Source organism: Equus caballus, chromosome X (assembly GCF_041296265.1).
Source record: "Equus caballus isolate H_3958 breed thoroughbred chromosome X, TB-T2T, whole genome shotgun sequence".
NCBI classification, from domain to species: Eukaryota; Metazoa; Chordata; class Mammalia; order Perissodactyla; family Equidae; genus Equus; species Equus caballus.
The window spans coordinates 29,651,272-29,664,447 of NC_091715.1; the positions used below are offsets into that span (position 1 = coordinate 29,651,272).

The following is a 13,176-nucleotide window of genomic DNA, read 5'->3' on the forward strand; positions in this document are numbered from 1 at the left end:
TGGATCACCTTCTTGAACCTGAAGATAGGGGTTGTTGGTAATGCTGCCTTATTGGTTTGTTACCTCAGGAAATTTGACTCTTTACAAACACCAATTTGCAGCAGCAGGGCAATATGATCCTTTTCATTGGTTGATTTAAGAGATATTCAAGTGGATTAGCAGAAACCAAAGAAATTGCTTAAGAGGATTGCCTATTTATTGATTATTAGTCTTCAGTTTTCAGTGTTTGAAATATTTTTCAGTGTTTTCAATTCTTAGAGGCTCTTAGATGTTATTTATTTTCAGCCACCTCCCCAAGTAACCAAAAGATGGAAAGATACGCACATCAGTGCTAGTCCAAGCTTCTACTCCAGCATGTACCTCACTCCAGCTGCCACACACCAAGAGCACATCCAGAAATGCCAGCCAGAAAGCTTATGGGGGAAGGTTCCAATTGTTCCAAAGCTAGATATTCCATCCCAGAAGCTCTCATTTAGTACAAGTATATAGAATCTGACAGAAAATCAAATTAATCAGTGGAATGTCCTACCATTTGTAATGAGGGCCTACAAAATAAAATATTTTCTCTAGGCTTTCATTTCCTCATTTGTAAAGATGAGGAGATAATGACAATAATTACCTTATAGGATTATTGTGATATTCAACTTATATTAGAACAGAGCTTAGGACATAGTAAGTGTTCAATAAATGTTAGCTATTAAGTTTAATTAGGATTATGTTTAAAGTGTTATGTATTTCTGACTTCATGAGTCATATTCACCAGCTCTTCTTCTGTTTGGCAGTGGAAGGTAAATTTAAAACCCACTTTTTCCAAGCACTTACCCAAATAATATATCATTAATAATATTTTTCCTTCCTTTGCAATATTTCCTCCCTGCTGATATACAAACTTTTAATATAAATATATATATATATATATATATTTATATATATATAACATGCTTTTCTCTTTGCAATTTTGAGCTGCTGGCAAGCTCACTGATAAACTTAATAATGTAAACATAAAAGTGTCTTCTCCATTTCTGGGCTGCCTGCCCACCATGTCCAACAAAGTCACAAAAACGTGTCTTTAGATTGAAACAAAGAGTTAAAATGCAAGTGGTTATAATAACTGGTTAGAGTTGACTTCCTTGAATTCTTTCACTTCTCCACATTACTGTAAGAATAATAAAACATTTTACAACTTGTATTTTCAAAATAGTTTCCTTCCTTAACCATTTTACTACTTGCTTGCTGATGATAGTGGTAAGTGGTGGGTGATTTCTTTATCTGGAAAGATAGATCATAAATACACTGAGCTTTTGCTTGTGTATATTTTCAATCTCCAAAGTAGGGGGACTCTCATAATTGAAAAAGAAACTTGAAATCATTTGATTTCTTAATGCTTAAACAAGAGGAGAAAGAATATGGTTAAAAATTATCAAGCTTTTAGTTAATACAAAGTCTACATTTGTAGGATATGCATACATATAGATATTAAAGAAAAGACTGTGTAGTTTTTAACATAATTTGTGCTCCCAGTGGGCAATTCAGTTATTGACTAACAGTGTCGCTTTTTCCTCTAACAAACCTCTCCACACTGATTTTAACTAGCTGATTTCGGACAATCTTCATTTCCGAGAGGAACTTGGACCCAAGCTGTTTCTTCTTGGTTTTTTAAGTCATGAACTAAAACACACATAGAGAATGGTTCACAAACCAAGTGCTACTCCTCAATTTACTCCTAGAGCAAACCATTGTGCAGACATCATTTTGCCAGCACCCCAGAAACTTTTGTGACCCTCACAACACTACCAAATCTCTACAATTGAAAGGAAACTACTAGCCTGACTTTTAGGGTAATCATTTTCTTGCTCTTTTTTTTTTTTTTAAGTTTTATCACCCAAGCATAGATCTGTGAACTCCAGAGTTTAAGGTTTCTTTGAATTTTAATAATTTTTATTGTTATGTAACCTACAGACAGAATTATAACTATGTGAACACACAAGTGTAGCCACCACTTAGGCCAAGAAGTAGAACATTGCTAACATCCCTAAATCCCCTCCACCTCCTCCATCCCCATCTGCCTCTCAAGGAGGCAACCGTTATCCTGAATTCTAACACGAGATTAGTTTTGTCTGTTTTTGAACTTTATATACCAAGAATCATAGAGTTTGCATTTTTTTGTGTGTCTGGATTTTTTTGCTCAATATTATGTTCACGTGATTCATATATATTTGCATTTAGGAGTAGTTTATTTATTTTTTAATGCTGCACACTAGGCCATAGTATGAATATTCTGCAATTTATTCATTTTCCTTTTGATAGACATTTCGTTGGCTGCCAGATTTTTCTATTATGAATAATGCTACTATAAAAATTTTAGCACATGTCTTTTGGTATAGATACTTCTGAAAGGCATATATGTAAGAGTAAAATTGCTGGATCATAAGATAGAAATAGGATCACCTTTAGGAGGTACTTCCAAACAATTTTCCAAGGTGGTTGTACCAATTTCCACTCCTACAGGTCATGTATGAAAGTTCCAGTTTCTCTGTATTTTAAGAAATATTTAATATTGTCAATCTTTTCAATATTAGCTCTTTCTGGTATGTGTGGTTTGAATTGACATCTTACTGCTATCGGCATTAAGAAAATTTTTCCATGTTCTTTGTCATTTGGAAATGCTGTATCATAAAGAGCCTGTTTATGTTTTCTCCTCATTTTAAAAAAATGGATTCTCTTTTCCGTATTTATTTGTAGCAAGTTTTTGAATTTTGTATGTGAATTTATTGTTGGTTGTATGTATTACAAATATCTTTTCTTTAATTTTAACGTCTAATTTTTGAATATTTGCCTTAATGGTTATTGCTTTTGTCTGCCCTTTAAGAGATCTTTCTGTCCCTGAGAGGTGAAGATATCCTCTTTTGCTATTCCTGGAAGTTTCGTTGTTTTGTCTTTCATGTTTGATAGTCAGTCCTCCTGAAATTTACTTTTGTGTATGTTGTGAAATAAAGGTCAAAGTATATTTTATTTTTCCCTATTTCTGAAAATATGAATATCCAATTGACTCAATACCACTTAGGGAAAAGACCATCCTTCCTCCTCCCTTTTCACTCTACAGTGCCTCCTTTCTCATAAGTCAAGTATTTGTATAGTTGTGAATCTGTGTAGTATATTCCTTTGATCAATTTGTATACTTTTGCATCAATACCAAGTTGTCCTAAGTTTTATTACTTTATAGTTCTTGATATCTACTAGTATAAATACTCAAAGTTTGTTAGTCTACAATATTCTCTTAGGTAATTATGCCATTTGCATTTCTATATAAATATTAGAATCACTTATAAATATCTACCAAAAAGAAAAAAGTCACCTTGCCAGTATTTTGATTGTGATTGAACCTTGTCTATGGTAAATTTAGAAGGAAATGACATCTTTACAATATTGCCTTAGTAGAAAAGGACAGAGCTTATATCTTCTCTTATTTAGGTCATTTAAATTTTATCTTAGTGATGATTTAGTTTTCAGTTATTGTTCTTGCACATATTTTGGTAGATTTATCCCTGGGTATTTAGTATTTTTTGAAGTTTTGGCAAAAGGCCCCTTTTTTTCAATTTTATTTTGTTTTTCTATATGCTATGTATAAATAATGTTAATTATCATATTCTGACATCTATCCAACTGTGTTTTTATGGTGCTTTACTAATTCTAATTCATCTGTAGGTATTTTTTTGTGTTTTCTAAAGACATGTCATCTGCAAATAATCGCTTTCTTTCTTTGTCAATTCTTACATCTTTGATTTCCTTTTCTTGCCTTATTACATTTGCTGGGATCTCTAGTTATATATTAAGTAGTAGGCATCCTCCTCTTAATCTCAATCTTGAGAAAACCTTTCAACATTTTTCATTAAGTATGAGGTTCACTCTGTGCTTTTTATAGAAACCCTTTATCAGTCTATGAAGTATTTTTATTTCTAGTTATTATGTTTTTATTCTGAAAAAATATAATTTTTAAACTATAAATTTTCTTCTAAATTTGGCTTTATCTGAATTGGATTTTTTTTTTAAAGATTGGCACCTGCGCCAGCATCTGTTGCCAATCTGTTTTTTTCTTCTCCCCAAAGGCACCCTCCCCCCCCAACCCCGTACATAGTTGTATATTCTAGTTGTGAGTGCCTCTGGTTGTGCTATGTGGGACACCACCTCAACACGACCTGATGAGCAGTGCCTTGTTTGCACCCAGGATCTGAACCAGTGAAACCCTGGGCTGCCAAAGCAGAGCACGCAAACTTAAACACTCAACCACAGGGCTGGCCCCTGAATTGCATATTTTTATATGTAATGTATTATTTTCATCACATTCATATTTTTTCTAATTTCCAATGCCATTTTTTTTTTGAGGAAGACTGGCCCTGAGCTAACATCCATGCCCATCTTCCTCTACTTTATATGTGGGACTCCTGCCACAGCATGGCTTGCCAAGTGGTGCCATGTCCGCACCCGGGATCCGAACTGGTGAACCCCGGGCTGCCGAAACCGAACATGCGAACTTAACCACTGTGCAACCGGGCCAGCCCCAATGCCATTTATTTTAAAAAGGTTATTTAGAAGCTTATATTTGGTGATTTTGTTATTGATAGTCAGTGTAATTTCATTGAGGTCTGAGACCATCCTCTTTGAAATTTTTTGACATTTGTTTATTGGCCAGCATTTATATAGTTTTTGTAAACATTTCAACTTGAAAATGTTTTGTATTTTGTAGTTATGGAAAGCTATCTTCCATGTTTGTACATTAAACCTTGTTTGCTTATTATACTCTTTAATATATGTGCTTACTGATTTTTAAATTACCAGTTGCTAGCATGAAGTCATTAAAATCTCTACTTATATTTGTGTATTTGGCTGTTCCTTTTTAATTTCATCAATTTTGCTTTATACATTTGGAGGCTGTTACCAAGTGCATTCAAATGAACAATTGTAACACCTTCATGGTGTACTGAAACTTTTATGCGTATGGAATGTCTGTCTTTATACTTAGTAATGCTTTGTGCCTTAAATTCTAAGCTGCCTTATATTAATGTAGATACATTACTTCTAGTTAATATTTACATAACTTTTTTTGTATCTTTTTCATAAATCTTTTTGTTTCCTATGTTTTTGGTTATGTCTTTTTGTATACCCTATCTTTAGCTTGTTTCGTGTTATTCTTTGAATCTTTGTCTTTTCATTCAAGTTTATGGTTCACATAAATTTAATATAATTACTGTAAATATGAATTTAAATCTATAATGTTTTTAAGTTCTTCTATTTTTCTGTCTACTCCACATTCTCTCTCTCCTTTTTTGCCTTCTCTTAGATTGATTAAATATTCTTTTCTTATTTCGTGATTTATCCCTGGCTAGCTTAGAAGTTAATATGTTTTTCTTGTTTTCTTGATGAGTGACATTACAGCATATAAGAAGTCTTGTACTAATTAATAATTTTATCCTCTTCCCTCATGTTGCAAGGACTTATGATATTTTAACTTTATTTTCTTGTCTCCTGACATATGCCATTGTTGTTGTGTATTGTAATTATGTATACACCTGAGATATTATTATTGTTTAACCAGTCAATATTTGCTCATACATTTGCCAGTTTCATTATTCTTCATTCTTTTTGTATCTTTGATCTTCTGTGTAAGATTATTTTCTTCCTTTCAAGTAATTCTCTTTAGATCTTTTATTTAAGGTCAATTGGTAACAAATTTTTCTAGTTTGTTTCCAAAAATAGCTGTATTTTTTCACTTTTATTCTGATTGTATAGTTTTGTTTGGTATAGGATTCTACATTGGCAGTTATTTTCTTTCAGCATATTTAAGTTGTATTATTTACTTTTGTCTTCTACTTTTTCTGTTAAGAAATCATCTGATATCCTTATTTTTACTGATTTGAAGGTATTATCTTTTTTTTGTAGCACCTTTAAGATTTTCTCTTTATATTTGGTTTTCAGCAGCTTCACTCTGATGTGGTGAGAAAAGTATTCTTTGTAGCTATTCTTATTTGGGTTCATAGTTATTCTTTAATCTGTGGTTTTATTTTTTATTGTCAATTTTGGAAAGTTCTCAACAAACATTTTTTCAAATTATGTGACTCCTGCATTCTTTCGGACTCCTCTCCTTTGCTCACTCTTGTGTATTTTCCATCCTTTTGTCCCTCTCTATTGCAGTATAAATACTTTCCTATGGCCTGTCTTCCCATGCATTAATTCTCTCTTTGCTTGATTTAATCTGCTGTGAAGCTCATCCGTTGCTCTCTTAGTTTTACTTACTGAACTTGTTTATTTCTAAATTTTCCATCGGTCATTTTTTATATAATTTATAGTTCAATGACAAAATTTTCAATCTTAAACATACTACATACAGTTACTTCAAAATCTTTATCTTACAACCATAATATCTGGGTCCCCTCTGTATCTGTTTATATTGTTTATTGTTTCTTTCCATTTGTATTCATCTTGTTGCTTTTTATCCTTCTTATTTAGTCATTGTCTGGTTATGTTTTAATTCTCTTTAGACTATTTATCTTTTTCATAATTTTTTGTAGACATATTTTAAGGCCCATGATGGTGTGAATTTTCTCCATGAAATATTTAAATATTTGTTTGCTTCTTTGGTAACTTCAGGATATACTAACTCTATTATATATATTACTTATGAGAAAGATGAGGAACAGAAAGGTCAAGTAACTTCCGTAAAATTACACAGTAAGAGGAAGAGCCAGAATTTGAGCAATGGTCATCAAACCCTTACCTAAATCAATGTACTTTCTCCTGTAATATGTGAGACAGACCTACTAGCTACCAAACTGGAGAACTCCCATTCAAAATGGCCCGTTGGGCACATTTTATTTGTCAGTCTAAGCTACTGATACATTTGTGACTCTGATTGCCAGCAAACAAATAGTATAGTATTAGATATTGGATAAACTGTAGACAGCAAAGATTGGTTGGAATTTTTTACTCCATTTAAAAATTAACATGCATCATAACTTGGTGCAGGATCTATCAGGAAATAGAGATTGCATTGTCTTGTTTAAAGAACAGACAAATATATGGAAACAATAGATCTCTGGACTTTATCTTTAAAATGAGAATCCCTACTCACGTGGCCAATGTGCAGGATGTGCCCTTCTAAGTATTAAAATACAAATATTGAGAAAATGTGTGTACATTTGTCTTTGCATATACATGTGTGATGAACATTTGAAATCTGTCTTATGAACTATTATAGGCATTATCATCTCCAGTTTATAGTGTACAAAACTGAGTTCAATGAGTTTAACTTGTCATACTCAGGCAGCTAGTAGGTGATGGGTCCAGGATCTGACCTCTGTACTGTTTCTGCAAAGCACTTACATTTTCTAATCGTAGTCCAGTCTTTCAGACTTGACAATTATAACATTAAATAATGGTATGTGTTTAAAACAAGATACTGGAGAACTCAGGGGTTATTAAAAAATCTAATTTTTACTAACAAAGGGTAGCTGAATAAAGTGAATTTTGTAATTTCTTTCTTGTTTCATTTTAAATAGGATTTTATTTAGTCATCAAGCATGTTTTCTTTTCCATAACATAACATTTTGAGATTTTAAAAAAATTTTGAATTTGTTTTCCCATAGGGATGTGTATAAAATACGATGCTGCTCATCACCCTCGTCATCCAAAAAATTTGTACATAATGACTTTTCGAAATATAATAAGACCATTTATGATGTGATGCTTCACCTGAGTGGAAAAATGCCAGATGGCATTAATTCTAGTCAGTCTTTACCTGTGGATCACACTGAAAGGGTGCTTCAACTTCGTTTGCAACATTCTTCACTTCTTGACTTTCTCAGGTAAAAACACGGATGTGCTAATTTAAAGATGTAATTGTGACTTGGCTAGATAGATAAGTAAGTAGATAGGTAGGTAGATAGACAGATAGACTTTGATATTATTTGTCTTATTATAAAATATTTGCCAAGTTTCTACTATATACATAACCCTGTAATATATACCTTGGAAAAATAATAGAAAATAAGTATTTCATGAGCTATTGAATTTATAATCTAAGGCAATCATTCTCAGACTTTCTCATGCATCCAAATCACTGGGATGGCATGTTAAACAAGTTGCTGGCCCTTACCCACAGGGTTTATCATGTTAATTTTCATTTATAACAAGTTTCAAGTGATACTGATACTTCTGGTTCATGACCTCATTTTGAGAATCCTCATATAAGGCGAATATATAAATCCATTGAACAAAAAGGGGATGAAACCAATAAATTTATTCCTCAGGTTACTGTTAGTATAATCTCAAGTTATGGATACTGTGAACTTTTAGTCTGCGTAGTTATAGTCTTTTAATATTAAAATAATAGACAGATGAAAATTTCCATAAATGATTGATAAAAAATATAGGGAAACTACTTGTCATCATAATATCTGTTTTCCTCCGCAGAAATTAAATGGTGAGTGGCCAAGAAATGGAAAAGCAATGTTTAATAAAAGTCTGAGGGGAGTGCTGGTGAATTTATATCACTTCTTTTGTCTACATCAATAGCCAAACCTGGCTTGAGTTTCATGTGGCTTAGAAGGGATCTAGAAGTTTCTAAGTCACTGAAGGTGACTGCATTAAGACCCAGGCAGCCTGTTAAGGAAGCTGACTAAATGAGAGGGACTTTACTGAAGAGGCAAAAGGGTAGGGATGGCTGTCTCTGAAGCCACAATATGAATGACAAATATATGAGGCCTGGGGAGTGGCTGAGTCAGTTATGAGGGACCTCTTGGTCCTTGATGGGGCCTAAGAGGGGAAACACAAGATCCCCATCTCAGGCCTCAGCAGCAGATGCCCACATGACAGCTATGCTCCAGGCAGAGAGGGGCATTGCCAAAGAGACTGAAGATCCAGAAAAGCAGTCACAGACCTGCATGTCCAGATACAAGAGTCCCTCTCACCTACCTCATGTAAGCCCAAATGCAGGGCTGCTCCATGTTCGGAGAGGCCTTACTCAATTGGGTGATCCCTCCTTTATATAATAATATCAAATTCAAAATACAAAAATTAGATACATGGCTTTAGCAGAGACTCACGAAAGTGAAGAAACGTGAAGTTGAAATTGTATTAACTAGACAATAAATCTACCTCTTCCCAGATGCCATCTTGTGGGGGGATGGGAGGTCTGAAATTTTGATCGTTCATCCCAAAGAACAGAATTACTGTAAAGAGACTGTTCAGGTTAGAAGAGACTAAGATATGGTGAAGATTCCAGTCTACAGTTTCTCTCTACTCCTCTCCGCTGAGTCTCGGTGGGAGAATGAGAAAGATTATATCAGTTAAGGAAAACGGCACAGCTGTGTATAACTCTGTAAATTATTTTCAGCACCACTGACATTCATGAGTGAGGTACCCCACTAATCTGTGAGTATGTTGAGGGCAGGAAGCACATCTCCTTCATCTGGCGTCTCTAACACCCAAGGTGATTGATAACAGAATGGGGCCAATGCTCATTAAATGTTTATTTATTATCATTGTCTTTCACAGAATTTGATTTTTGAGTTTGTGTGGTGAAAGGAATAAAACTTTGAAATTGGGTCTCAGGAGAGTCAGATAAGAATGAGGAAAATTTTGTGAAATATAAAAATTGGGGTAAAAGAGGAAAAGGTAGAGGATTTGCATTCCAAGAGAGAAGGTGTAATCAGTGAGAGACAGTCAAATTGGAGAAAGGTGGGATGTGTACTATAAATGTTATACATTGAACTTTATTTATAGTATTAAACTATGAACTCTTAAATCTAACTTTAATTGTTAAGGGATTTATTCCATCATATGTGTATTAATTTGCTAGGGCTACCATAACAGAATGCCGCAGACTGGAAGGCTTAAACAACAGAAATTTATTTTCTCACAGTTCTGGAGGCTGGAAGTACAAGATCAAGGTGTTAGCAGATTGGGTTTCTTCTGAGGCCTCTTTCCTTGGCTTGCAAATGGCTGCCGTCTCTCGGCATCCTCACGTGGTCTCTCCTCTGTGTGCACACGTCTTTGATGTCTGTCCAGATTTCCTCTTCCTATAAGGACATCAGTCAGATTGGATTAGGGTCCACCCTAATGGCCTCCTTTTACCTTAATCACCTCTTTAAAGGCCTTAACTCCAAATATAGTCACATCCTGAAGTACTGAGGGTTTAGGTTTCAACACAGGACACCGTTCAGCCCATGACAATGCCATGTGTCTTGGATTATAAAAAACATTATGTAATTGAGTGTTATGTTTTACAATAAGCTTCATGTTGCTGTGGCTGAATATGCTTAATCTTTCCTGTCATTTGTGCCTATCATGGGCAGAACTGTCTCCCTCCAAAATTTACTTGTTGAAGCCCTAACCCCAATGTGACTGTATTTGGAGATAAGACCTTTAAGGATGTTGTTATAGTCAATGACATCATAAAGGTGGGACCCTAAGCCCTCTGCAAGCCAGGAAGAAGGGCCTCACCAGAAACCAATTTTTCCAGCACCTTGTTCTTGTATTTCCTGCCTCTAGAACTGTGATGAAATATATTTCTTTTGTTTAAGCTACCCAACCTGTGACATTCTGTTGTGACAGCCCAAGCTGACTAATACGGTGACTAATATCCTTTGATATAATTTCATTTGTTTATAACCAATAATCCTTTTTATGATGTTGTTAATTTTCATTGAAGAAAACTTTTTTGGTTTATAGTTTTCACAATATAAAACTAAAGGAAGAACGTTAACACCATGTTCCCTGTATTGAAACTGAAAGTAGGATATCACATAATATAAAACTGCTGTAACTCTTACTTTCTAATTCCATTGATTTAAAAAAAAAAAATCCATTCACCAAAATAAATCCAGTTCGAAAAACCAACTCACTTTCCTTTGCAAGTAAATTTAATCCCATTTGTGATTTTACTTCTTTAGAAACTTTATACTCTTCTTACTCATGCATGACCATTATGGTATCTTATTAATGGAATTGCATCTAAGAATGAGAATGTTTCAAAGCAATAATCAAAGTGATTCAAGAAGATCACACTGAAATTGGGTAAGACCATGGCTTTTGAATCAGGTGGATACGGGCTTAAAGTCTGGCTCTCTAGTCCTCCTGTGACTTTGCGCAAGTTGCTTAACCTGTTTAAGCTCCAATTTCAATATCTGTAAAATGGAGGGTGATAATTCCCAAACTTGCTTGGTTGGTAAAAGATTTAGAAATGATAAAAAGTGTATTACATTGCACATAGTAGATGATGATTATTATTAATTTAAATGCAATAAATTATGATTTATGGCTTTCATATGCTAAAATGTTTGCTTAAATAATTCCAATATGGTCACTGTTAGTGACATACTGAAAACTGACTCTTGTGATGTCGTTATCATTGAAATAGAATCTTTTAAAAATCTGTTCTATTAGAAATAAATGTTTGTTGACATAAGAATGCCGGAAAACCAGTATTTATCAAGAGTGTCCTTATTAGATAAAGTGGGAACTCTATTTAAATTTTTATAAGTTTAACATAGAAAACACATGACTTTTCTTTTAATTTTACCACTTCCTACTCTTGGTCCTTGATGATTGATTCAATAACGTAAATACTCTAATTCAATAAGGCAAAAATTCTAAGTCCATTCTTTTTTTTTTCCCCTGTTTTTTGTCCCCAAATCCGCCAAGTACCTAGTTGTATATTTTAGTTGTGGGTCCTTCTAGTTGTGGCATGTGGGACGCCACCTCACCGTGGCCTAATGAGCAGTGCCATGTCTGCACCCATGATCTGAACTGGCCAAACCCTGGGCCACCAAAGCGGAGCGCACAAACTTTACCACTCGGCCACGGGGCTGGCCCTCTAAGCCCATTCTTATTTTAGAAAGTTAGTTGTGCTTTTAAAATTTAATGAAATGTTAACTGTGAGCAAAAGAAGGAGGTTTGGATACTTAAATAAATCCTTATTGTTTGTGCATTGTAGAAATCAAACCGTTTCTGAGAGGATCATTACACTCTGTGGTGCCTGTGATCATCGTGTTATTCTTGTAGTATTATGTTGGCATAGCTCCCAGTTCTGTTGACATTAACATGGGTGGTTTCTGTTTTGACATTTTATGGTGCGAGGATGCAGGTAGGGAAGAATGATTTTGACATTAAAGCCAAGCCATTCAAATTGATTGCTCTTTTATCAGCAAATACATGCCTATCAGGATATGTTGGCTGTGATAAAATTCCCCAACATTTTGAAAGTGGCAGTATGGTTAATAAAATTGGGTCATTAATCATGTGCATATGTGTCATGATGGAAATAAATGTATTAAAATTCAAAATAATCATAAATGTTATTAGCGTCACCATTTAAATTTGATGTCAGTGAGTGAGGACTTTTGTACAAGTGAAATTAAATCTATTTTGTGCAATAAATGAGAAACTGTAATTTTGGAGATTAAGTTTAGAATTGAATAACTCATCACATCTAATTTTATTTTGTTCTACTTAGTGCAAACTCAGAAGAAATATTCAAATAGAAAACCTAACGTGTGAAAGTGTAGTCAAATCAGTTGTGACAGTCAACTCTATAAAAACTACTGACTTACAAAGCATAAAATCTATTGACAAAACATAATTGTAAATAGTATCTTATGGACTGATAAAGTTAAGCCTTGAGAAATATTCAAAATGAAACAAGTCTCATGTAGGGGAGGAAAAATAAGCTTCCCTTCTAGGTTCTTGGCTGAAATACCTCCATAATAAAAGAGAGATTAACGGGAGAAAAAAAGCAGTTTTAATTATGTCCGTTAAGTATGGTAGCCCGGCAAAGAAATGAGTCTCCACAGCAGCCAGAAAATTCAGGCTTATATGCCATTCTGAGCTAACAAAAGGAATAGGGGTCTAGGACTTCACAGTGTGCGTGAGAGGGGAATTCACTGGAAAGTGAGAGGAGGAAATGTTTGGTAAACAGAGATTGCCCTGCCCTCAGATAAGTCTCTCAGGTGAAAAAGGGATCTCTGGTGATAGCTCTCTTCCTGGTATAGGCCCCCTTTCTAATGTAAATTTCCCTTATAAATGTAGATTTCCCTTACAACAGGGTAACTTCTACTCTGGTTTCAGAGCTTCTCCTCTGTCTGCAGTTTCTCAAAATAATCAGTATGTCAAAGAGGCATATTT

The 13,176-nt window shown here is 34.2% G+C and overlaps 1 protein-coding gene across 1 annotated transcript in view; it reads left to right on the plus strand.

Moving 5' to 3' along the window:
- The window catches only part of CFAP47 (cilia and flagella associated protein 47), a 423,229-nt gene that overhangs the window by 152,756 nt on the left and 257,297 nt on the right, over positions 1-13,176 (plus strand). The window contains exon 30 of the mRNA XM_023634518.2: positions 7,641-7,859. Coding sequence (XP_023490286.2) covers positions 7,641-7,859 — 219 coding nt within the window. The remainder of the gene's footprint in view (positions 1-7,640; positions 7,860-13,176) is intronic.